This window comes from Zootermopsis nevadensis, unplaced genomic scaffold, assembly GCF_977971745.1.
Source record: "Zootermopsis nevadensis isolate Lab colony 2312 unplaced genomic scaffold, Znev_1.0 Znev_ptg000028l, whole genome shotgun sequence".
Classification (NCBI taxonomy): Eukaryota; Metazoa; Arthropoda; class Insecta; order Blattodea; family Termopsidae; genus Zootermopsis; species Zootermopsis nevadensis.
Genome location: NW_028259160.1, coordinates 24590778 through 24617451, shown reverse-complemented (window position 1 = coordinate 24617451; position 26674 = coordinate 24590778). Strand labels below are relative to the sequence as shown.

Below are 26674 nucleotides of genomic sequence, written 5' to 3'. Positions count from 1 at the left end.
CTGATTTGCCTACAAAATCTCTGTATTTTCTCCCATGCGGGCTACATGCCCTGCCCATCGCACCCTCCTTAACTTTATCAGTCTAATTATGTTTTGTGATGAGTAAAACTTACGAAGCTCCTCATTATGAAACTTTATCCGTTCTGCTAGTAATTAATCCCTCTTAGCTCCAGATTTTCTCCTCAAACACCCTCGGTCTACATTCCTCCCTTAGTGTCAGAGACCAAGTTTCACACCCATACAAAACTACAGGCAAAATTATATTTTTTTGTTTATGTTAAAGTTTACGCTTTTAGACAGCAGAGACAAAGACGAATGGTTCTGAACTGAACGCTAGCAAGCATTACCGGAATTTAATCGGCTCTTAATTTCCTCGTAAATCAAATTTTGACTTCTTACTGTCGTCCCCTAATATCTGAACTTTGCCACATTTTCAAAAAAAATCCATTAGCTGTCTTTACGTTACGACTTTGCCCTAATAACGAAGAATTAAACAGCATCTTCAGTTCCAGGCAAAATTTCTTGCATTAAGTAACACGTTTAATAACCGGAGTCACGAGGTCTGCTTTTACTCCTAAATATTTGGCGTTGAAAGAGAAAGGTTTCCGCGTGACCCCTAGAAGGAAAGGGAAATCTTGCACTCTCGTCCTCGGAAGAATGTCCCGTCCGTGCTACGGGTAGCTCCTGGCGTGGCGGGTGCTGCCAGCGGGCTTTTGTGAGCACTGTGCTGAACCCGCCCGTCTCTGTAACAGCTGGAGATCATCCGACCCGTTCATTGAAGACCACGTGCCACTGGCTTGTCTGGCAGATTTGCTCGGGCGATTCGGGTCAAGGTCGGTCAGGCTCGCTCTTCGGTTGGGTTTGCGCGATCTTACGATTTGTTTTGTCTTGTCGGTCGACCTTCGTCCCCACAGGCCACTGCAACTTCCAGCAGTCCGGTGCAGATTTCGCGTTGTGCGCCAGAGAGGCAGCGAGATAAGAGAGATTCTCGCTGCATCTTCCCGCCGTGCTCGTGGGAGCGACTTCTTCGTCGCATTGACCCCCTGTTTTTATACGTCGCAGTCTGACCTTCAGTTTGGTTAAGTTCTGGTGACCCCGTGTACAGTTAGGTCACTCGCTCACGTCCTCAAAAGACTTGCAGAATGATTCATCAGTTATCGTGGGTCACACGCTCAAATGTTACGCGCCGTGGCCATGTTGTTTTCCATTGCACTTAAAAGTATCTCGCCTCCAGGTGTTAAGATTAAAAAAAACTGTTTCCGCCGGTGAGAAGCCACAAATTCCGTGTTCCTGGTCTCTCGTATCCGAAGACATTTGAAAGCAAAACAGAATTTGCTTTGCGAACTAATTTCCTGTGTTTTAACGCGGCGTAAATTTAATAACGGCCATGTTCCACTCTTGTTCCCCACCTCAGGAGTTTGCACTACCGCGGTGTTGATGGGAACTCCCAGAAGATGAGAACAGGCGGATCTCCATCTAAAATAGTCCTTTTCCAGGCACCCACAGATCTGGACCAAGCGTTTGCACATTTCGAGTATTCGTCGCCCCAAAGTTTCTTCGGCGCTGCTGAGGGGGACAACTCCAGTCCTGAGTTTATTGTCAGAGGGGAACGTGACGCGGCCCCTGGTTACAAAAGCACGTTTACTGCACACGCACAGCGGATGAAGTTTTTTTCTCTTGCGAATAATCTGCAAAACTGAGCAACAAAATGGCGGCATCCTAAGCGTAATTAAGCCGATGGGTCTGGAACGGGTAATGACGGTTCACTGAAGGTTGCTTGTTCTGGTAAAGTGTCTCTGTCTCTCAGGGTAGAAATGTTTTTGCTGATTTGGGGATGGGTTAGATCGAGCGTCCGCCGTCTTGGCCTTCAGACTGTGAGGTTTTACCTTGGGGTCGTCCTCAAGGGTGTCCGGGTCCACGCTTCTGCTCACCGAAACAGTGAAGACCGGAAACTGGAATTGACCACGTACTGAGGGCGGGGCGGAGTCTCTCTATCTCGCTGCCATCTTTGGTAATAAAGCTTCTGTCGTGAAGTGGCAGGAAGTGTGTGACCCGGGAACTCCCGTGTTCCTATTCTTTGTTTCGGCCCCCTGGCGGGGGTGGACGGGGGCGATGTCACACCGGATTTCTTTGTAGCAGGTCTGCCAACCTCTTCACTCGACTGTCCCAGAAATTTCTCGCCTGGAGTTTGATTAACTCGGTCTGTCGTCGGTCCCTTGACGAATCCATCGATGCGTTTTAATATTATCCGTCCACACACGCCTTCGTCTTACAGGTTACGCGCAGTGTGTGTTGTGCGAGAAACCACGCGAGTTCGTGAACGAAGTCTTTGTCCGGGCCACTCAAATTTGGAAATGTTTTCGAAGCTGAATTGCCCTTGCTTTTGGTGAGGTGAGTCGGGAACACCCTTCACTTCTGCAGAAGCTTGTTTAATGGCGACTGATTGCGTCTGCGTCTTTGCACGATTAACACGAGAAGGTGATTCAGTTCCTGTCGCCCTCTCAATGGCGTCTTGAGAAGTAGAGTTGCCATGTTTGAAACAGTTGCGAATCTGAAATGCGCGGTCTGAGGCGCAGACCTCGTGGTTCGAGTCCCGCTCGAGGCTTCGATGTTTGTCCGCGTCTTCCTGTGTTTGTATACGTAGAGGCCTTGCAGATAGGGCTGATCGCTCATGCAAGGAGTCCTACCATTGTCCGAACAGATCAATAAAATGAATAAATAAACCTCGACACCTACGGATAAAATAGAAAGAAATGGTGCGAGAAGCGAGAGTTTGTTTGAGAGATCTTGTTTGTACTTGGATGTGACATTTTCGTAGTAACATTGACACTAAAAAGTAAACTAATGATCGATTCATCAAACGTTGTCTTTTCTGTGTGTCTGTACGTAAACAAGGGGACTTTTCTTTTTGTCTGAACGAAAAATCACTCAGCAGACACGAATCAGTGACTGAGAAAACCACGGAAACCGCAGTCCTAGTGACACGAAGGCAAGTGGAACTGGCGGTTCGGTGTTGTTCGTAGAGAATTTTAATTTTCGCGGCTTGCAAAGTCGAGTTCGGTGGCTGCCTGATTATTTATTTAGTCTGCAGGAACAGGCGATGTACTTGTTTCGGGGCACCCTGTGATTATGTGTCGGGGTGACGTCATACCTCTCGTCCCGGAACAATGGTCACTTCCATGCGAGTGAACTTGAGCAACTGCGCGGAATTAAAATTCCCTCCACAAAGTGTCCCCGCACTGGATCTCCCTGGGCGTCACGCGACTGACTCTTTTTGTTCCGAGGCATTTAAATTGTGACGCATTTAGATTCGTTGTTGTTTCGTAACTTCAGAAACGCCGAAGACGCCCCCAGGCTCTGGAAACAAGTTGCCAGTTGCGGAGAAACTAGCAGGACGCAACTTGACTGATTTTATCCTGAGTTCGTGGCCTCAGCGATGGTTTTTTTTAAATTTTAAACGTAGAAAATTGTGTGGACATAATTCACAGAATTAATAGGCGACAAAACTTTTGATTTCGCGCTTTCAGTGGTGTTAACGTTGCCCTAAGTAAGAGCAGAGTCCTGCTTTGTCGACTGACTGTCGCTCGGCTTGTAAAGAAATCAGAGACAAAGTCTCGAAATCCTGTATTAATTGATGCTGCGTCGATGGACCATTGGTTGGGACGGAAAATACGGGAGCTACGTGTCTCCTGGTTAACCCTTCGAAGCCGAAGATCGTCTGAATATTATTTATGAATTCAGTCCGTACCGCGAAGAAAACACTACACCTCACCATTACGAAAATCAGCTGGTTAACCCTTTGAAGCCGAAGCTCGTCTTCATAATATTTACGAATCCAGACCGTACCGCGAAGAAAACACTTCACTTAACCATTAGAAGTCGAATCAGGCGGTACCACATAAGATTTAACATCCCGGTCAAAGCCTTAATGAAAGAGTTGGCCTGGACGTAGCTGGTATGGCCGAACGAGAATGGAATCGTTGCTTGGAGCATTAAAATGGTTTGATCAGGATTGATTGACGGACAGAGCGATGCATGTGCTGACCTATTGAAGGCCGAATGACGTGAAGAAAGTTGCCACGAGGTTCTGTCTGGGGGTGCCGTGCGCTCGGCTTTGGTTCGGGGAAGTTGTGAGCGGACCGCGACTGTACCGATCGATCGATCGATCGCGTGATGTGGGCCACGCGGTGGCAACTGTGAATCATGCGTTGCCATGGAAACTGCATCTGCCGCGGAAGTCTGGTGGTACTACCTGGCTCGTAGTCCCCTCTGCGGTAGCCAAGACGGACGGAGCGTATTTGTGAGTGGATGAGGATTCGGAAGGAGCTGTGGATACCCGTTTTTCCCCCCCTTTTCAAAGGTTCTGTTCTGATATTCGCCCGAAACGCCGAGCGGAACGAGTCGATAACCCGACTGCGTGTCGGAATGAAGACAAGTCGAGCGCAACTTTTGTTAATTAGCGAGATTGATCAAGTCCCGGCTTGTGGAGGAGGTAACTCGATCCGTGGTTTGTGTTCGACACAGGCTGCAGGCATTGTCAGAGCCAGGGCGCTGTGTTTCGACTATTCGCTGGCTGTTGGTAGCTGTCTGCGTGTTAGTAGCGGAGTTCGTACTCCGCTCAGAGCATCTTGGCGTGCCTCGAAGATTGCTGAAACCTCGGAGCTTCTAATTTCGCTGTCTCTCTCTCGGGGGCTTTGGAATTTGATTACGTAAATCAGTTCCTTTTTGTTCGTGGCGCTGATGTTAATTTGTTGGGTGGCTGATATAAACTGCGTAATGAATAACGCAAAAAAAACTGTTTTAGTCGCTGAAAAAGTTCGTCCAGCTGTGACGATTGGCTCAGATAACGTTAAATGCAACAAGTGATAGATTTTGTTGCAGATAATAGCCGCACATGCGCAGTTACGACGGGTCGAGCGAGAAGAACAGGTTTGGAAGATTAGCTTACGAGGTGTCTCGCGTTAAAAAATTGATCGTTGGAGCGCATCAAGTCCCTTTTATGGCGACACAGAAAATTATCTGCAACACTTGTATGACATCGGTGACGTTGAAACTGAACTGCATTCTCCAGAAATCAGTTTCAGTTTTGAGAACACTGCAATAATATCCTACAGACGTGTAAATCCGGGCAGTGTGTTTCGATACTCCGCAAAGTTAAGATTTTTGTTCGAACGTACATTTTTTTTTTTTGGAATGCATAACTTCCGTCGTTGATGATGTTGGAACACCGTTGAAATATAAGACTCGCCCTCGGCCGTCTGTGGAGTTTGAGCGAATGAAACTTTTAATAAAATGAGGCAAGTTCGTAATCAACATCGATCGCAAAAATTCACTTACGCGCGTGTCAGATCCTGGAACTGAACTTCCTGTATGACGCCAATGCGTGTACAAAAGTTATTATTCGTAAAAGGAAAAAACAAAAACGCCGACCTGAGTAAGCTCTTCTGGCCTTCATTTATTTGCCCACAGCGCATGCGTGGTTTGCAGTGTTACGATATTCCATATATGACATCTTTCCTGCGGTGAAGCCGATTTACGAATCCAGACCGTACCGCGAAGAAAACACTACACCTCACCATTACGAAAATCAGTTGGTTAACCCTTTGAAGCCGAAGCTCGTCTTCATAATATTTACGAATCCAGACCGTACCGCGAAGAAAACACTTCACCTCACCATTACGAAAATCAGCTGGTTAACCCTTTGAAGCCGAAGCTCGTCTTCATAATATTTACGAATCCAGACCGTACCGCGAAGAAAACACTTCACCACACCATTACGAAAATCAGCTGGTTAACCCTTTGAAGCCGAAGCTCGTCTTCATAATATTTACGAATCCAGACCGTACCGCGAAGAAAACACTACACCTCACCATTACGAAAATTAGCTGGTTAACCCTTTGAAGCCGAAGCTCGTCTTCATAATATTTACGAATCCAGACCGTACCGCGAAGAAAACACTTCACTTAACCATTAGAAGTCGAATCAGGCGGTACCACATAAGATTTAAGAAAAGAACATCCCGGTCGAAGCCTTAAAAGTCTCGCTTTGGATTTGATCCGTTGATGCACGCGGAATGCCTCGTTTACGAGAACGTAATTCCGCGCAGGCTGAGAGAAGATTTCGCTTTGAGGGGCGTCCTTTTATGTGGAGGAGACGACCCGCGTGTGAGAACCCGGAATACCCTGGGAGCCGTACAAAGAATTGGATTACGCCACGCCCCCGTAGGTTTTCCGATGCATTTTACTCGCGCTGAAGTAAGCCGGCTCGCGTTTCCTCGGTCGGAAAACGAGGAGGATTATTTGTTTCCAGGAGGCGGTCGAGTCGCGAAGGTTACGTTGCCGTGGGCTAGCCACGTGTTGACATCGATGACGTACTTCACCGGAACAGTTCGTGTGGTTTCCGTCTCCGTAGTTTTTATTTGAATACGACGTGGGTCTGAAGGTTAACACGACGAAGGAAACCTTACTCTCTCTCTCTTCAACAAGACATTGCGTGGCTGTTTAATGAATGGGTGAATCACGCAAAAAGGTTCTGGCCGTGACGTTCTCCGAGAATTTGTCGGTTTTATACGTAATTCTTCTTAGTGGTCGTCATGTCGCTTACATCCACGTGCAACCATTTCGTAATGCAATTCTCCTGTTGCCTTGTTTCCGTCCTACACAATTTAAACCAGGGACTCAATGCCGTTGTCAGTTTCCTCGTCAGATCGCCAGAATTTCTATCTGTTCTCCAAGGTTTTCTGGGTCTTAAATTCGTGTGAGTGTCGTTTTCCCAGAAGAATTTTCATATGCTGAGGCGAATATCGTTTTGAATTTCCTCTCGCGTTGGGTCTCTGCCGTGTCTTCCGAGTGGCAATGCCCCCTGTCGCCTGTCTTTACGCGAGGCCGTTGCATAATGCATGTCTGGCATCGAAGTCCCTTTCTCTGGAATCCACGTGCAACCACGAACATGTAAAGTTCGAGTCTTGATTCAGTAATGCTGTAAGTATAATTGAATAATATTCTTTTATAAATGAAATATCGAGAGCCTCTGCGGTCTGGGTATGGAACTCTTGAATAATTGTCGTTGTTGGCAAGGGCGTGACTGTTCGATTACCATTCTTAAGGCTTCGACCGGGATGTTCTTTTGTTAAATCTTATGTGGTACCGCCTGATTCGACTTCTAATGGTTAAGTGAAGTGTTTTCTTCGCGGTACGGTCTGGATTCGTAAATATTATGAAGACGAGCTTCGGATTCAAAGGGTTAACCAGCTGATTTTCGTAATGGTGAGGTGTAGTGTTTTCTTCGCGGTACGGACTGGATTCGTAAATATTATGAAGACGATCTTCGGCTTCAAATGGTTAATAGTGGCGTGCTCCATTTTGTAACCGAACTGTGTTTTAGAGCAGACATTTTTGGGTCGTAAGCCGAATGCTGGTTTAATTAATGGTTTTTTTTAGGAACCCGTTTCATTTCTTGAAGCATTCCTTACGTAAGGCCCCCAAAAAGTGTCCCACATTTTGTAAATCGTAGGTTTCAGATGCTTGGCAAACAGCTGTTTATGTTGTTGTTTTTTATTTCGCGTGAGTAAAGTGGAAATGTGTTTCAGTGGAATTGGCATTTGTTTATGCTCGTGGGGAAAATAGAGAAACGAGAATTTATGTTCAGCTGAAGCTTTGAAGCTTTAGTAAAAGGAAGGCGTTTGTGATGCCCCCCCCCCCCCCCGGAGTAGCCACTTCTTTCTAAAGCCTCGTTTAGTGGGCGCCGATTTTTTTAAACGAATCTCCTGCAGTTGAAGACGAAATGCCTGAGGATGCTTCAGGAACGTAAGAGTAGGGAAGGTCGCGTATGAAAAGTAGAAAAACCTTGGAAATGCGACAGATTGGATTTCTCGGAAAGCGTCAGCGATGTTTCCCACTGATTTTGAAGTTGACGGCGAATCGGCGATTTACGCAGGAAGTGACGTAGAGGAATGTGACGTCGCCTTGCCACAGATTTCTACGTAGAGCAGAGGTTCCCAAAACGTTTATACCTTGCGCCCCCTTAAAACATTTCATAAATTTCACGCGCGCCCCGCCCCCCTTCCAAAACAATTGCAAGAAAACAGATTTGACGTAAAATTTAGCTATGAATATACATTTTTTTTTATATAATTTAGTACATATTATTCGATGAATTTATTTTAAAAACTTCATACCTGGGTTAGTGGGATGGACGTGGTTGCTTCTGTGAACATAACTTATCATACCGAGGTTGGAGTTTTGAAATGGCCGCTCCAAGGTCCTTTTCCAGGTTCATCGTAGGTATAATTAGACTTATATTGCCGTTTACTTCGTAAAACCGCCGATACTCTACGAGTCTGAATTCTACAGCACTGTAAGACAACTTAACTGCCTCAACCAAGCAAAGGATGTTAAAAAAGTTTCTCCAAATTTCGTTTAAAAAAAAGTTTTTCATACAAACATCACCCCCCCCCCCCCCCAGGGAGGGCACTTTTGGAAACTCTGACGTAGAGGAACAAGGAAAGATGTCCGGACGCTTCCTAAAACGAAACTGAACATCCAATTGACAAATCCTTTGTGGGCGTGACAGGAGATTATGAACTCTCCCCCTGAAATAAGGGCAAGACAAGTGGTCCAGTTACGACAAGTGGAGGTTTGCGTGTTCAGCCCACGCTCACAGCTTGAGGCGGAGTTCGTACATTGGTATTCAGATATCATGCAAATAATTACGTTCAAAGTAACCTCTTATCTTTCAGACCGAAATTGGTTTCCGGAGGTTCGTACACTTTGAAAATTTCTGGGTTGAGTCCTCATCGCCCTGATGATGGAAGCAGCAAATCCCTTTGAAACGTCGGTAAACTCATAGCAGAGCCAGAAGACGGACATCCTCGGGCTCACCGCCGTGAAAACCTCGAATCCTTCTTAGTTCAGTTTAATTCGCTTTCCGTTCCACGATCTTCAGCAAGTGGAAACAGTTTTCTTGGAACTTGGCTCCGTCATCTGATGAATTAAGTAATAATAATAATAATTGCGGATTTTCCCGAAACTCCAAATATGACGTCTGCTGTGTCTTCGTGGAACGAAGTATATCTTTTCTGCGCCCCCCCCCCTTCTAATTCCACCCCCAGTGCGGGTTTCGTCCCTCGTCTTCGCCAGACCCTCTGACGGAGCGAGTAACTACGCGCATTCTCCGGGCTTCCCCAATAGATTCCCCCCCCCCCGCCCTCCACGCACGATGAACATCTTTTGCATCCAGACGCAAAATGCAAGATTTTGATATGAGATGCGTATTTGCGTTAATTTAATTTTTATTTCAATTTAAATTACTCTAAAAAGATTAAAAAAAAGGGTGCTCGATACTCACGTGGACTCGTTACGTAACACGTTCAGGTGTTGCGGTAAATAATCTTTTACACTTCGTACTTGGCGCGAATCCGCGGGAAATTCGTCTTGGAGAGATTTTGCGAACGTCCCTCATGTTTTACCCAAGGTTTTCTTTCAGGAATGAATATTAGATTCGCAATGCAAGAAACAAGTTCTTCTCTCTTGTCTGCCATCTGTCGGAAAGCGCAGTAACTAAGGGAATCCACAAATCCTTCCTTTACCCTTCTGAGAAATAAAATGAATTGAAATGGGCCACGACAGGTCATGCCGACTGTCGCCACCTTCCCAGGATATTCTTTGAAGAGTCGAATGTCTACTCGGCTTGTCAAAGAATAGCCCGCCACTGGACTCTATCCTATTGATTCCTGTCTCCTCCCATCCTCCTCGATTTAATCACCCTAACAATACAGGCTTTTAGGTCCAAATATCCTACTCAAAGACCCTCAATCTGTGTTCCTCCTAATGGAGACACCAAGTTTCACACCCATGCAGCACAACTGGCAAGACTAAACTTTTGTATTTCGTATGAGACAGGACGACAAGATATTTTTGATGAATGATGACGGGCATTTCATCGTGAATGGCTTTCTGACTTGTCTGTGTCGTCCCCAAGTACTGGAATTCCTGCCCCATTTAACCGTCCACCGTCTCTCGGTTTGCTCAGGGACCACTCACACACGTCGACCTCAATGTCTCCTTCCTCGAGAAACTCCCACCGCACAGCCCTCACTAAAAGAACTACTCAACATGCGCTAGATAGCATGAACAGTTGATACAGGGTGGGCGTACGGGCATCGAAGCAAGGTCCGGCCCTCAAGAGTGTTTCTACGAGGCTCGTCCTTAAAGTAAGTTTCCCTGGGGCCGTTTACAGAAACAAAACACAATTTCATGGAAATATTTATTGCAACAGATACAGCAGGTGTCCAGCTATTTTTCAACATATTCGCCACCGGAATTGAGACATTGGTCATACCGTGGGACCAACTTTTGAATACCTGTGTCGTAGAAGTCTGCCGCCTGGGATTGGAACCACTGTGTGACAACCATCTCCGCCTCTCTGTCATTCTCAAAACGCTGACGCTGACCGGACAGGAATTTCTTGAGGTGTAGGAAAAGATGGAAATCACTGGGAGCGAGGTCCGGGCTGTAGGGTGGATGATTAAACACCTCCCAGCTGAACTCCTGCAGGAGACTTGCTGTCCGTCAAGCCGTGTGCGGCCTAGCATTATCACTGACCGCACTTCACAGTCGGCGGGAGCTGGAATAAGAACCTCCATCTTCAACAGCTGCAACGATGCTACTGTGAGAACGCGGGAGGTGCCGTTAGTGCATGCGCCATGCTACGTCATTGCTCTATCACGTACGCACAGTCGCTTCGCGCAATATAAGGTTTGCTAGCTGTGGGACGAGTGGGAAACTTACTTTGAGGACGCGCCTCGTATTATCACCAAACAGATTTAAATCATCAGTAGAAATCAAATCGATGAATTTGAAGAAATCGGTCGTGGCCTATTTGAAGGTTTGTGAGGGGGGAAAAACCGCAGTCAGTGATTTAGTGGGAGGGGGCGGATCGCGAGGAGATTTGGTTGCGCTGATGGACCTCGGGTTCTGTTTGCAGGCTCTCAGAAAACCGGTTCCGACGAATTATTATTCCTTGTAACTCACGAAACCTGACAGAAGTGGGAATTGGGAAGGACACTCGGGACTTCCCGCCGGAACCACCGGATCTTTCGATTCCGGTTCGTGATCGTGTCACCAGAATACGTCCGGCGGATGGAATTTCAGGCGAATCCCAGTCGGTAGTTTTTATTTAGTCCGTTCGTTCGTTGTGATTGGCTGCACCCAAAAAGATTTGTATCGAGGCCAGTGACGTGTACTTATGAAAAATACTTAATCTTGTCATTTTAATTACAGTTCTAATTGGACGATCTGAGTTCGATTCTCGGTGTGTGCGCGGGTTCTTTTCCACCCGAGCTCTTTGATAGGGTAAATGTACCCGGAGCGTGAAACTGGCCTCGTCGCCACTGCCCTAGCTTATGTAGATTTTATTTATTGGGTTCGGAATAAATCATTTTGCTGGTTAGGGTGTGTAAACTTGGGGGGACGCTCTGTTTCCCTGTTTCGACACAATCGGTGTCATTTTCAGACAATGCAGACAGACGCCAGACAATAATTTCGCATCGGGTAGTACAACACGAGGAATAATGACTGGGTTATCTGTCTCATGTGCTATCAGTTCGCTATCATTTTCCTCCTACTCACGTGTATATTTGTCAGGGTCGTCCAGGCTCTCGGGAGTTACGCCGCGGCCGTTGGACATCCACCATGAATACTTCGGACAGGCGTCTCGACCACATTTCTGAATATTACGACGCGCATTGCCGACGTAGCTCAGTCGGATGCTCGGAGTTCGACCCCCACGACGGGGCCAGAGGATTTTTCTCATAGCCCCTAAGCTCTGGGGCCCACCCAGCCTCCTGGGTGAAGGTTGTCGACAGCGGATCGTAATAGAAATGAAGACGGGATCATTCGCTTTGCTCTGTAAATGCGAGTGAAATTCGCACGAAACGGAAAGTGAAGAATTTTCATGTGGGCGTGGTTTGTGTTTCGCAATGATCAGGAAAAAGTGAACAGCGTATCTCGTCCTCTGCGACGGTGAGTCACGAAACAGATAAGTCGAGCTGATGCCCTGACCTTCGTCTAGTTCCACGTATCAGAGCTCATTGTAATTGTTATTTTTTTAAGAGTCCTGATTCCACAGACAAATGACTTGACGTTAGCGGCGAGAAGACGCTTCTGAGTTCCTCTCCCAGGACAGCAAAAATTGCGTGTTCTTTCCGGCGATACCGGAACAGTCACTGACAGAATTCGAGGCCGTGAATTTTCTGTCGGGCTGATGCTTTTGAATCGCAGATTCAGATGTCCGCGGAGGTGCTGGGATGTTTCTCTACACGAAGTGCAAATTGGGCGGGCGGGCGGTGTCTCCCGGATCGCAGTCCGGGAGGTGTGTCCCACGCGCGATCAGACCGCCAGTCGCAAGTCGCCGTCATCATGAGTCACACTGACGACAAGTAAGTAAGTAAGAAGACTTTTTCAAATTGCGGAGTTTTGTTGAGGGGGCGATGAACATTCGGGATGTTTGTTTTGGTTAGGACGAGCATTTTCTTTTCAAGGCAACCGATTGCTTTTTCGGGTGTCCCTCGGGATGAATTACGGTGTTGGCTGTGAGAGTCCGTGATCTCGTGATGGCTCGAAAAGGGGGGGGGGGAACAAGAAACGCTCACACACATTTTTGTCTGACAAAGGAAATTGGGAGATGAAGTCGAGTAGGTGACATTCGCCCCGACATTTGTTCTTCGTGTTTTTAAAGCGAAAATTTTGTAGTCGTGTGGACTGGGATTTCTGCAGTAATATTTAAATACAGGTTATAAGCCTAAAAAGTAGCCTGATGATTCACGTGGTGGTGATGAAATCTCTTATGGAGCCACTTACCTTTATAAACCATTAGCGGTCCCTTTTAAATACCACTACGGCTGTCCGGTGGTCTATTTAAATGCCACTAAGCTGTATAAGTTCAACTACTGTTAGGAACTGTTCTGATTTTATTTGTAATTTGCGTAAAACCGAAGAAACTTTGCTAAATTTGTTGAAAATATGTTCTGAGAGGATCACAGTTCCTCCTGTTTGAATACTGACCGTGTGAAATATTTTTCAGTGTCGTTGGGTATAGAATAAAGCAGGACCAAGTCGGTATATAAGACTTTGTGCGACGTCTAAACATCTCTTATTTCGTGCAGAAATACGATGTATAAGCATTGGATTTCATATTGTCAGAGCTGATAATTGTTTTCGAAAGATCGAGTTCAGTGAAACAACGCGAATTGTCACTACACACAAAGAATGATTAATAAGAAGACGAATGAATATGCATATATGTGAGTTGTGGATTGCTCAATGCATCAGAATTAATTTAAAAAATATATAAATTCCTACTAGGAAAATATCTTTATCAGATACGAAATAACTTCTATTCTAAGTAAATATAACGTTCCTTCGCTATGTGATGTGTGGAGAAACACTTGGCGTGGAATCCTGGCTGCTTTGGACACGTGTCAGAATAAGAAGAAGGCTTGGATGATGTGTTGACGCTGTTTGCCAGCCTCAGTTTGCGTAAAATACGTGGCCGGAAAGCTTTTATGAAGGAGCCGGAGGTTTTAGTACCGACTCCGAAGCCCTGCCGGAAGGTAGGGATATTATGCTTAGAAATGTTGGTATCTGTCTACAAGCCCACACGTCGTTGACGAACGTGGACGGTTCCAGTATAGTAAGGTCTAGCACGAAGTACAAACGACAATTTTTGCCCTGTGACTAATCGCCATTCGGTGTGTGCATTAACATCGCTCGTGTGGAATCATCGAGCGTTTTTTTTATGGAAGCCTCCGCAGAAATATTCGTTCAGGGAGTGTGCCATTATCTGTCCAGCTGTTCAAGATGTTAGGATTCGGTTCCGAGCCGAAACGTGGCCAATGCAGGCTGTAAGATACGGGGGGGGGGGGGGATGGCCGAGGAACACCGCAAATTATGAAGGTTAGCCAATAGGCTGCGTGCTGGACGACCTGAGTTCGATTCTCAGCAGTGGAGGATTTTTCTGGGGCCCAACTTTCTTTCCAGCCGGTACCCGGGTCATTTCCTCGGTGACACCACCAGCTTTTACTCTGAATAATTCCGCATTTCGCCCACAGAGTGCGTGAGTGTGCGCTCCTTTCCGACGTCAAACTTTACAAAAACTAAGCAACTGAACTTTTGTAACGGAGATCCAGAGACTTTCCTAGAGGCGAGTCTCCAGATGGGTTGGCTGTTCCAAGACCTGGGTCAACATCCCCGTGTGGTGAAATAGGCCGCGGCGCGGGAGAAATGCATGCTCTCTGGTGGCCTTGGCTGCTGTGGGTCCATTGACCGCGAGCGATCAGACACACGACACAGCGAGCGCTCCGCTGGTTACACGGCCAGCAACACGCGAGGCGAACCCAAACATTTAAACGCACTGAACCTCCGTGTCCTGTGCGATGTTTGTTATCTCCGTAGTCCGGGATTCGGCTCTACGACATCAAATATTTGTTTCACCTGAAAGAAAATACAATCTTTTTTATTTACGGTACGGAGAATGTGGATAGGGGACAATGATTAAAGCCTTTTGTGTACAAAGAGTATAAAATCGGCGTCCGGGGTTTCAAATCTGGATGAAGTGATTGAAGAACGGAACTGTGAGATTGATTGTGTCAGCGTGGTACGGGAGAGTCGCTCAAATCTTTGAGCGCGTTTGTTATAAAAAAAACCTGACGTTCTGTTGAGTCTTTCGGTACGAACGCCAAACTTTGCGTAGGAGACGTCAAGAATCTATAAGACCCAAGAAATCTATGCAGATGCGCCGCTCCACGTGCCACTTTCGATGTCGAAGCCAGACATCACCTGAAGATTGGGCGATGTGAGGGCCTCCAGGCTTTAGATGCGTCCGCCCTGGGCACTGTCGTAATTGTCGGTTTCGTAATCAGGCGCGTAGACCCCTCGGCACCACTCGACATGCCCGAACGCGTGTGAAATTGTGTCCGAGTTCTCTGAAGTGTGGAATGTAAGATGACATTCGATATTCTGCATTCGTCAGACACTGGAGATGATATGTAAGCCATTTGTAGAACACGAGAAGAATTTGGCGTTCCCGTGAAACGTGTTTGGTTACTTACAGCGTGTTTAAGTGAAACCTGAAGTCTGCGTGGTCTGATGCAGGGAGATGCTTTATGGCCGTTGCTTTTTAACTTTGCTTTGGGATACGTTGTGGTTAAGTTCTAATAAAATCAGAAGGAATCGTCCGATTTGAGGTTTTCACGGCGGTGAGTCTGAAGATGGCTGTCTTCTGGGTTCTTGGTACAAGTTTAACAGTTTTATCAGGGCGATGATGGAGGTAGCAAGGACCTCTGAAACGTCGGTAAACGTCTACCAACAACCCAGAAGACAGCCCTCTCCAGGCGTCCTACAATTTGTTTACCTATCTTCCTCCATACATGATTGGCGGATTGTGAGTCCTCACCCTCCAGAGAACGTCTGTGATTGGCTGGCCTGTTCAAATTTGAATTATGATCAGTTGGGACATACTCAAACCTGCCTCTGTTTGACTTTGAGTCTCGTCCAGGCCCCCCGAAACTTTTAGTGCAGACAGACATAAAAAGGTCCGAGTAGCCTGACCGCCCTCGAAGCTGCAAACTCGAGTCAGTCGACAGCCACTTGGACGAAGAAACTGACATTAACTTTGCCGAGCTCGGGTTCGAACCGGGTGCTCTGGTTCCAGGACAGAATTGTAGTGCGAAGATCGGCGATGAATCTTTCGGGCGTTTGGCGAAGACTTTTCGTTTCGGAGGTCATTGTTGCCAGCGTTAGTGTCACGACGTGGCCGTGGTAACCGAGTTAATTGTTGGAACACTGTTCATGCATTGTTGCTGAACAGTTACAGTGCAACAATGACCTGCCTGATGTGGGGGGGGGGGGGGACGAATCGGATCGCCGTGTTAAATTCAAAATTTAAGACCAGTTACGAGTTGCGGGGGTATTTATGGCGGGATTGCGTTGGTGCGGGCCCTCATAAAATTTGGTTGTTCAGGTCGAGCAGACAGGTTCAGATTTCAAGTGCAGAGACAACAGCCGATCAGAGTAATTGGCTGTTCTCGAGACGCAGTGAAGGTGGACATCTCCAAGGTAACTTCACTTACACGGCGTCTTGAGTCTCAGAACATCGCTGGACGGACTCGAATTTGTAAGTCCTGCGCCGTAGGCCAGTCCGTGTGGGATTTCTGGTGGACAAAGTGGCACTAGGTCAGGTGTTTTTATTATCGGAGTCCTTCGGCGTTTGAGAAAAAATGTCTATGGTCATTGAATGCCCAAATAATATTATTCTACGTAGATGTTATTTTATTTCACAAAGAAAATGAAGCGTGTAGATATTTCGTGCGTGGTTGGTAAAAGACGTGAAGTTCTAGGGGGCCTCCCCCCCCCCCACTCACAAAATAGCTGGGTAAGTTTTTAAGTAATGTAGCGTGGGGGGGGGGGGGGTGCCTCTGCGAAACACTGGATCAGGTCTGTATGACGTCCAAGAGTTGCTCGCCAGTTGTTCTCTGTATCGATTCCGTGAAAAATCCAGCGATTATGAAATATCGAACTAGCCCGTCAGCTTTCGAGCTCTGCTCGTCGTATTAACTCGGCGCTGCCATCGATAGTTATCGATTTGCACTTCTCCGAACTGCAGCAACCTTAACCTAACTCTGGAGTTCTCACGGTCTTCAGACTTGTGACGCCTTGCGAATTTAGGAGGAATTTTCTGCGCGTGTCTTCAGGGCGGAGCGAGAAGAATGTTATCGATATTTTGAAACGGTGTTACGTTTTCCGGGCCAACTTTTCTTTGCCTTGTTGTGTTTGGAAGTTTTAAATGCCGGACGTAAGAAGTCTTGGTCCCTTTTTGAAATTCGACCCTCGCATCCGAAATTATATTTGCGTAATGAGCCGCGGGGATTGAAGAAGTCAATTGGCGTTTCTTAATACAGGGTGGGGTAGCGTCGACTCGTCATTTTTAAAGCTGTTCTGGTCGACGACAGTTTATAGAAATGCGTTCGTTCTGATTTGAATTGCCTGCCAATCTCAAAATAGAGAACTTCTGAAGTAATTAATGCGTTAGCAAATGCGCTTAATGGAAAATGTTATGAATCTAGTGCGTCAGTGTTTATGGACGACATCTGACGGGCGTAATTCTTAGGAAGTAACTTTGTTATGAAGGCAGGCACTTGTCTTTAAATTCGCATTACTACGAACGAATTTTAATAAACCGTGGTCCACCGGTGCAGCTTTTGAAATCAGTTATGGCACGACATGAATTTTTAAAATTTCATTTTTTATGAAATGCGTGTGTAGTATCGTCCCCCGCCACCCACTTTAAAATTGTAATCGTTTTGACAGATCTCCATGATTCATGCCACGACGGTTCGACTCCCGAAATATTTTGTTACGTAATTTTGAGGCCGCTGGGCGAATCACGTGGATTGCAGTGGACACGTGTATGAGTCAAAAATTCTGTGTTTTAATGCCATATCAATTTGACGTGTTGATTCGCAGTCGAATGTGATGTGACTAGGTAGGATTTGAGGTGTTGATGGAGGCAGCGAGGACCCCCGAAACGTCGGTAAACTTCTTCCGGACTGCACTGAGCAACAACCCAGAAGACAAGCGATTTTCGTGATGTGACGACTTGGAACGCTTCTGTGTCTTAGAGCTGAGGTTCCCAAAGTGTGGGGCACCCCCCCCCCCCTAGAGGGGGTGTCGTTTGTATGAAAAACTTTTTTAACATCCTCTGTTTCGTTGAGACAGTTTAGTTGCTGTATATTCATAGCTACAAGGTACGAGGGTTTGAGAACCTCTGTCATAGGGTGACTCATATTATCCTCTGTTTTTTCGGATTTGAACATTCAAAACTTTCAAGACGATTTTTGATTGATTCAGGCGAGGAAACTTTTCGAAAATTTATTTCCCTGAGCTGGTATATTTACGTCACCGCTTGTCCTTTCGAAAAGCCAGTGGTTGTTGTTGTTGCGCGCACGTGTGGAACTCTTGAATATTTGCCCTGAGGTGTAATGATACTGACAAAGGCAAGTCGGAGGACAGTCGCAGATGGGCTGACCCGGGTCTCCGCGGTGTGACGCCAGCGACTACCTAACCGCGAGACTCTTGCATGAGTCATGACCGACAGTGACGCTGCTGCTTAAGACCGCCGTACCCGGAGGAGGATGGGGGCCCCGCGTCTGTCTTTATAAAGCAAAGCGAAAATACCACAAAGACCGGGCCATAGATGATCGTGCGAACGAGACGGCGATGCTGAAGTTTGCCCTAGTGAAAATATGGGCGGGGAGCGGACTAATTCAGCGGAGTCCGACGACGTCAGGACGAGAGGTCACATTCAAACCTGGGACCCCACGAGTGCGAAGCAGGATTTATGACCATTGCCTCGCCAGACTGTAGACTTCCAAAGTTACGACGCCTTCGCTGTTTCTCAGCGCATTCCGTCTCTGGGTTACTTCTTGGAAGACGGAGATCGGCGTCTGGGATGAAATCCGCTGTGGCAAAGAAAGATTCTCGTCCTGTAGGAGCCACGCCGGAGGACGCGTGCCGGCCTGCGGTTCCCTGCCCTCCGTTGGTCATTGTCTCTTTCAACAACGGTTGTCAGTTGAGGCAGTACGTTCTTTATATATGTCGGGAACTCCATACAACATTACAGGCGTCACAGTGCAGAAGAACGCACCGCCGTCCGTGAGAACCTCGCGGAATACCAAGTTCCTCACAGGGTTCCTGTACTTTTTCGATTTCTGTGTTGGCTACCCCGCAGGAAAAGTTTGTTCGCTGCCGTCAGAGTCGGGGGGGATTTAGTAAAATTGAATTTCCGCGTGATCTGACCCCTAGACCTAGACCTAGACCTAGACTTCGTCTTCCGGTTATGAACGCGCACCATTCAGTCGCGTTCGAGGTTGAGGTTATTGTTTGTTACTGGTGCAGTTGTGTAAGCAGGACGCTCGTGGCGGAATGGATGTTTGTTTGTTTGTTTCCGGACAGGGGTGGCTAAAACGCCTTAGAAGTTCTTGCGATCGCACGCGAAATGTCGGGAGCTCGTACGGGATTTAATGGCGGAATGCGATTGCAGATTTTGAACATTTCATAAAATCGAATCATTCGTCATTAATTCTTTAGTGGTTCGTGTATTTTGGAGGTCCCAGGTTTCAAATCTCCGCCCGGAGACAGGCTAATCCTTCGTCTGGATTGTCCTCAGTCCATCCGGGATAGTGCCTTAAATTGGGGTCATCTCCGTCTCCTTCCTCATCCTTTCCGATTCTTTGTTCGCCGTCCGTGTTGACGCTTTGTCAGACAGAAACCGGAAGACGCTGATTTGCTTACGATGTTCTGGTGTGGTTCGCCATAGAACGCGGCACAGCCAAGAGTTTCAGTTCCTCCTATCCTCTGTTTCTGAACGCGTCCAACGGTGATCTTGTTCACGAAAATGGCCACGACCTCCCCTCACACACACACACACACACACAGAATATCCCGCAATAAGATGTCCATAGCTTAACTACGTGATCTGGGATCATTTTGAGTAGAAAAGTTGTAATTAACACGGGCACGATCCGAAATTAGTGTTTGCCACGCTCTGGTTATGTAATTGTCGCGTATGCAAATTTTGCTTACCTGCAAAACGGAGTTATCTTGATTAGAGCTTTGATTTGAAAAAAAAATTGATCAAGATGCTGTCAGTTTTCTTATACAAAGAGCTCAAAGTTGCGTCGAAAAATCATGGTTGCCATTTCGAGGCACAGATGTGATAGGCAGTTCGGAATTAGTGCCGTGCGTTCCTCAAAACTAAATTGCAAACATTAAAAATGCAATAAAATGATATTTCTGATTTTTTTTTTAATTAGAATTTTTCTACTCAAAATGATCCCAGGATCACGTAGTTAAGCTATGGACATCTTATTTAGGGGCACCCTGTACATGTACCTTCGGACGATAGGATGACCAACGAATAATGATTTGTAAATTATGGGGAAACAAGTGGTCACTTACCTGATTTGATCTGCTGGACGGACTGAGGAAGACTGCGAGAATCCTCCTCAGTCAGGATAGCCGGTTTCCGAGGCCAGGTTTGAACCCTTTTACCTCGCGGATACAAAGGATTGTTGGTCGCTCGGTGCAACCGAGTGCAAGTGAAGGGGAGATAAAATGGCGGGTGTGAACGGAGAAACTAGTCGATGTGCGGTAGTCCGGCCGTGGCTTGAATGTGAGAAGCTCGGAGAACGTTGTTGAGAAGTGGTTTCGGGGTGGAATTAAATGGCGGACAGCTGCAGCCGGACGAAATAGCAGGTATTTGTTGGTGGTGAGTTAAGAATCCGGAAATGTTGCAACATTGCGGACGGGCGCCCTGTTCTCAGAAGCTGGTGGTCGCTCACGATGGCGGAATACGATTTTCCTTTGTGCTGATGCCATGCGCGTCGCAGCTCTGCCCGGTGCGCACGCAGGTTGAAGACCACGGAGTAACTGCAACATATCTGAAGAACATTTTAGTATCTTTGCGGCGAGTGTAATTATATACGGAGATAATTACCGTCATGAAGCAGTTTTGACCGACTCGTGCGCACATTGTTCATCCGGTCTCCCTGACTACGGTCAGGAGACGGAGGGGCTGAGAAAAACTGCGGCAGCCGCCGACATTTGTCTCGCACCTGCTGCTGTGCGCGACCCCTGGCTGCCATAGACCCAATTCCCGAGTTATCCTCCCCGCCCCCCGCCCCACTGGCGTTCAAGGCCTTCGCGCGCCACCTTCGACAGCGGCGATTCGATAACCTCTGTTAGTTCAGTTTGCTGCCGCGTGGTGGCTGCACTTGTTGGGACGGGAATAAATAAAAAGTCGGTCCATGCACCCGGTGATGCCTATGACCTTAAGCAGTTTGTTGACCCCTGAGATCTGTCCTTGACTGCAGGAGAGTGATGATGATGATGTTGTGTTTGGTTGCAGCGGAGTAGCAACGCTGAGCTGTACCGACTGCTCGACGTCGTCTAGTGGGACGAGCGACATCACAGACCCCGGCTCGCCGTACAGCACCGCGTCTACCCATTCCTCGGCGTCCGAGGGCAGCGACGACTGTTCTCCCCGCAAGAATGCCGCTGTCTCGGCGACACTTTCTCTGCCGGCGCCACCATACTGCGGCGTCGTGACGCCTCCGGTGCAGAGCCGCCACTGGGCGACGTCCGCCCCCTCCTGCAAAACTGTCTCTGCCATGGCCCCCAACACACAGCAGCACTGCTGGCCGTGGGGCGGGAAAGAGCGCGACAAAGGGCCGCCGCCCCCGCCACCACCTCTTGCCGTCACTGCCACCCCGCTAACACCGGTCACTGCCAACGTGATTGCCAATCTGCCCCTCAAGTCACTGAAACGTCAGACTGCCATTACAAGCCACAAGACTGCCTCTGCTCCGTTTGCCGCAACCAAGAGACTAAAGGCGGATCATCACAGCAGCAATAATAATAGTGTTACAGTTACTAGTCATTGTGCCACACAGTGTGCGAATAAGGGCAGGTGTTGTTGTAGTGCTGACAGTAAGAGCCACGAGGGGGACGCGCCTCCCCCGACCAAAGTTCCGCAACAGGGGAAGATCACCGAGTACTTCAAGTCGCAGGTGAAGCCGCTGAACGGGATCAAGAAGGAGCTGGCTGTGAAATCTGGTTCTGGTGTGCAGCAGGGGAGAAAGGAACCCAAGTCGTGTGAGACTGCACCGAGCGCCAACAAGTATTTTCCAAGTTTGCTCTCAGGTACAAAGTCCCCTGTAAGAAATGTACCGCTGTCCAAAGCAAGCGACGTCGGAGGTTCTTCTCAGCCGTGGGCGAAATCTTCCATCGATGGCAAGACTTCCAAGGTTTCGCAGAAAGTCGCAGCAGATAAAAAGACTGGAGGGATGGTGGCAGCGGTCGCAGCACGGAAGATGTCTTCGTCCGCCGTGTCAAAGTTCCTGGATACGAAGCGGAATGGCCTGAATATTCCGTCGACCTCGTCGTCGTCTCAGAAGCTGTCCGCGCTGTTGTCACCTAATACTGCCCAGAAGTCGCCATCCCTGAGCCTTGTGGAAAGTGCACAAAAATCTGCGTCGGCGACAACTGCCAGCGCCACTCTGAAGACGGCTCTGTCATCCGAGACGGCGTTCAAGACCGGGAAGGAAGCCGTTCCTAAGCCAAAGACAATCGCGTCTGAGCCGGACTGCGTGGCTTCGTTGTTGTGCGACAAGCCTACTCCAATTTTGTCGGTGCCAACTACCATCAGGTTTCCTGCCATTCCTAGCGACAGCAGCAGCACCAGTAGCGGCAGTAGCGGCGTGGTACCTTCTAAACCCAACAGCTCACAGTTAGAATCGCCCGACACAATCGCCTGCCGCTGGTCAGAGTGTGGGACGCGCTTTGACACTAGTACTGGTCTGTTAGAGCACCTGCAGGTAAGTCCGCTAGATTATCGGCAGATGAGGCGTCTTTCTGAACACGCCAGCAAATTTTGAAGTAGGTTCCATGAAGCTGACGTGTGTGAAGCGCTGGCCACACCCTAGATCTTGAGTCCCATTCTGCTCAGCTTGACCTGTGTGTAAGTCGTGAATCGGACATATTTGAATGACAGGTGTTCTTGTGTGATCCCCACGCGAAAAATAGTCTCTTGTCATTCTTATGTAAAAGATTCTGTGTTTGAGTCTGACCTCAGGTAAATGGTTTCATTTGCAAAAACTTTTGTTTTGTAGAATGTGCTATTGACTCATGAACAATACGGATCACGACGTTGGCTCTTAACCGGGAATTTTCAGGAACTGGAGTGTGTAGTTGACGTGTCCAGAATCTTTGAGCTTCAGCCGTGGATCTCATTTGTCTTGGCGTGGACGTAGCGTTTCATGCGAATTCCACAGAAGCCTCGAGAAGATGATCAAACAATATTTTTTAGTTCTTATTATTGTTTCAGTAAAATTAGGAATTACGATAAGAATACCTGTAACAGTAACTTTTACGATGAAAATAACAACATTAGATAAAGGCCGTTGTTGGAAAATGGAGCAGACGGACACGTGGAAGAACCCGTAAGATGTTTTTCCCCTTGCACTGCAGCATGAGGAGATCCAAAGTGGGGAGCTTATAAACTCGTGATGGAATGTTTCTAAGCAACGATACATTTGTCCTGAATTGTTTGATGCCAGGTCTTGAAAACACTCATGTGGGAGCTAACGTAATTCTAAAGCATGTTTTTGCAAATAATTTTGTTTGAGGTTGTATTTGAACACGGAACCTCTAAAACAGAATGACAAATAAGTCGCTGAAAATTAAAAGAAATACTTGCTTCGCTTACACTTCTAGCCTCGCCATGTGATAACGTGAATGGTAATACTGATGATTACTTTTTGCTCGTTAACAAATAATTACTGGACTGCATGCGGTTTACATACAAATAACAATTAGAAATTCTTTCTTTGAACGTCACAATCTGTATATTTTGGTATCGACGTTCAGTTGCTTGTGGTACGAGTTCCACGTGGACACCTTGAAACATGCGTAGTTAAATAATTTTTCCAAGTGCACAGTTTTAAACAGTGCAACTTAAAATTAAAAAGATGTATTTACAGGCATCAGGATTTAAATATGATGTTCACTTTACTGCCAGTCCCCCGCTATTCCCGCTAGTCTGCTAGGCAATTTGGGCGACCAACTGAAGTTTTACCGTTGCCTCTGTTCTGCTTTTGAAGGACTCAGAAAGTCGTTAACTTTAATTTACATTTTCCTTCAAATTAGGAAAACATATTGGTGTCTTTGTTTAACAGACGTCTGGCCTGAATCTTTGCAGCTAATGGAAGGCGTAGAAAAGCCACGTACAACTACGACGAGGTCACGTACGATTGAAATTATGACGCCAGTTACTTCTTTTTTGGGACTTGGGAAATTTTCAGGCACTTGGTTTATGTTGTAGAGTGTGTACCAGCTGAAATGCCTGCAGGTGAGGCTCAGAACTAACGATACGCCTCCTATTTGCAACATCTGTAGGTGATGTTCATGAAATGATGAGGTTATGCAGCATCTGCCTGATGGAGGCATTTCGCTCCTCGAAATGTTATCTTAGAAGATGTCACCTGACATGCGTAATTTCCCATCTCAAGTGACGAGCATTATTTGGATGGACATTTCTGAGGGACTGAAAGTCTGTAGAGCAAAGGAGTGGGAACTGATTAAGTCAACTTTCATGATATTTTTGTGAAAACATTCTGCTAGCAAATTCTTACTTCAGCTTTCAGTATAACTTGAATTTTAACTCGTCAAATAATTTTGAGTACGAATATTAAAAGTACTTAAACACGTGTTGCAGGCAAAGCACGTGAATCCGCAGGCATCCTGCGAGAATTACGTGTGCCTGTGGGTGGGTTGCAAGGTGTATGCCCGCACGTCTTGTTCCCGTTCGTGGTTGGAGAGACACGTTCTGAGTCACGGTGGGAACAAACCATTTCGTTGCATTGTGGATGGATGTGGCCAACGGTTTAGTTCACAGGTAAGTTTATCAAAGTAAAGTTTGTGGAAGGAGGAACAGAACGGTTTTAAAAGTAATGGGCGTTGAGATGACCCCAGTAAACTGTCATTTCATATAAAACCAAATATTCTCCTGAGTATCTTTTTCTCAGACACCCTCATTCTATATTCTTCCCTCTCTGAGTTGGAGATCTGGCAACAACTCTCTAAAATATCAGTCGCAATTGTAGTTTTTAATGATAACACTTACAGAGTGGTCACAGTTGTTTTGTGGCATGGGGGCGTCTCACTGGAAAAGTGGATGCCTTAATATTACGACACTTAAATTATCATGATTGTAGTGAAGTTTGAGTGTCAGAATGGTTCTTGCATGTCTCGCAGTTCATCTTCTTGCCACCAGATAACAGCATGTAACAGTGCAATCGCAAAATACTGAGCAAATAAACCGAGAGAGTTGCGTTCTCTTCTGCTGCGTGATGGGTTAGGTTGTTTTTAATGTGACTGCTTTGTTGTTGTTGGCGCGCGCGCGCGTGCGCACAAAAAGAAGGCATGAGAGGGATTATTGTAGACATTTTTGATGAAAGTATTTTTTTAAAAATTCAATTTGGCTTCATCAAAATTCAATTTTGCAGTGGAATAATATCTGTATCCAAAATTTGCAACACGGAGTTTTCCTCCGGGGGCTTCCCCGGTTTCTCCGTGGCATCCCAACAATTACTCCATTCACACACAGAAGAAGGCAATGGCAAACCACTTCTGGATCATCTGCCAAGAACGTATATGAACAGGTCCCAGTCCGAGAAAAGGATGGAAGGATCCTGTTCATATGGACCTGTCGTCAGACAGAACACTAAATAATAATAATAATAGTCAAATGCGCCCCACGTCAGAATCTGTCTTTAATTAATTTTCTGTCTTTGTTCATCTTCTTTTCTAGCCTGTGGAAAACCGTAAAACTCAGCGTTCGTGCAGTGTTAGACTAGTTCATGTGCCCATAATATTTTAAGTATTGATTCGCTGATGAACAGCCACAACGGCATCTCCCACCTGTTGCTACCAGACACTTGATGATTCGAGGGTTGTGGGATGTTCGGGATGTAGTTGATGCTCTTTCCATTCTGATTTCAAAACACGAATGTTACCAAGTACAAGGAAAGGGGTCCAGTGATGGAGACTAGGTCCTTCTAAGGGTGGTGGGTGCTACAAGACCCTGTGTGGTTCTGTTGTCCTTTTGTTGACTGGATTACTTTCCACCCTATCTGGTGAGTGGAGTTGAAAGATTAGAAGGTAGTGTTGTCACGTTGTCATTCTGCGATTTGGTGCGGTTTATGGACGGTCTGATTACGCGGGTTCACCGAAAGCTGTGTGCGCCACCCACCAGGGAGGGAGCACTTGAGACAGTCATGTATATGTTGTAGATATGAATGCAGATACAGGGCGTCTTGCTGCAGGGGGAAGGAAGATAGTTTGGGTGAATGCAGGAATGTAGAACGGAAAAGGTGTGAGTTCGAAAACTGGGTAACCGGCTGTGGTTGAGGGAGGAACAGTCGAGTGATTACATCTGTGGAGATTGTCAGCTCTCAAGTATTATGGAGCCACGCGTGCAGTTTTTTTGTTCAGTTTTGCTTGGTCCCGCTGGAATCTACTGGAGACCAAGGACGTTGAAGCCTGGGAAATTTAACGTGATCTACGTAACTAATATCTCTCTTTTTGGCATGACAAGATTATTGGGTGTACAAGGAGACTAAAATGGGTTCATGTACAGTCTTTATGGATTTTAAATTTGCCTGTATTGAAATTTAGTAAATTGGAATTGTCAATGATTTAGGTTCGGACAAATATCAGATGAGAAACTTTGGTTGAAGACATTATCAGAGTAATTAAAGGGTTCTTTTGCTGCAGCTCATTGAAGCTGGTCGTTGTTTATATGAGTTTAGTCTGTTTGCCTGTAATCTTCATGCGCCAATGGCTTACGTACAGCCCATCTGGTTGTGTCAAAGTAACATACTGCTCATCCATTATAACTTGGAGATAAATTTCAGTGACTGGCTGTAGTAATTATCGAGATATATCACTGTTATCAACTTCATACAAAATGTTACCCAAAACCCTTTCAAGGTGAAGGCCATACGTAGATGAAATTATTGAGGTGGGTTTCGATGTAATAGGTGGAACTACTACAAGACTTT

The 26674-nt window shown here is 46.7% G+C and overlaps 1 protein-coding gene across 1 annotated transcript in view; it reads left to right on the top strand.

Annotated features, from left to right (window-relative positions):
* Nucleotides 1-26674, top strand: part of jing (AE binding protein 2 jing) — a 51770-nt gene that overhangs the window by 7872 nt on the left and 17224 nt on the right. The window contains exons 2-3 of the mRNA XM_087357454.1: nucleotides 20962-22429; nucleotides 24328-24507. Of these exons, the coding sequence (XP_087213580.1) occupies nucleotides 20962-22429; nucleotides 24328-24507 (1648 nt within the window). The remainder of the gene's footprint in view (nucleotides 1-20961; nucleotides 22430-24327; nucleotides 24508-26674) is intronic.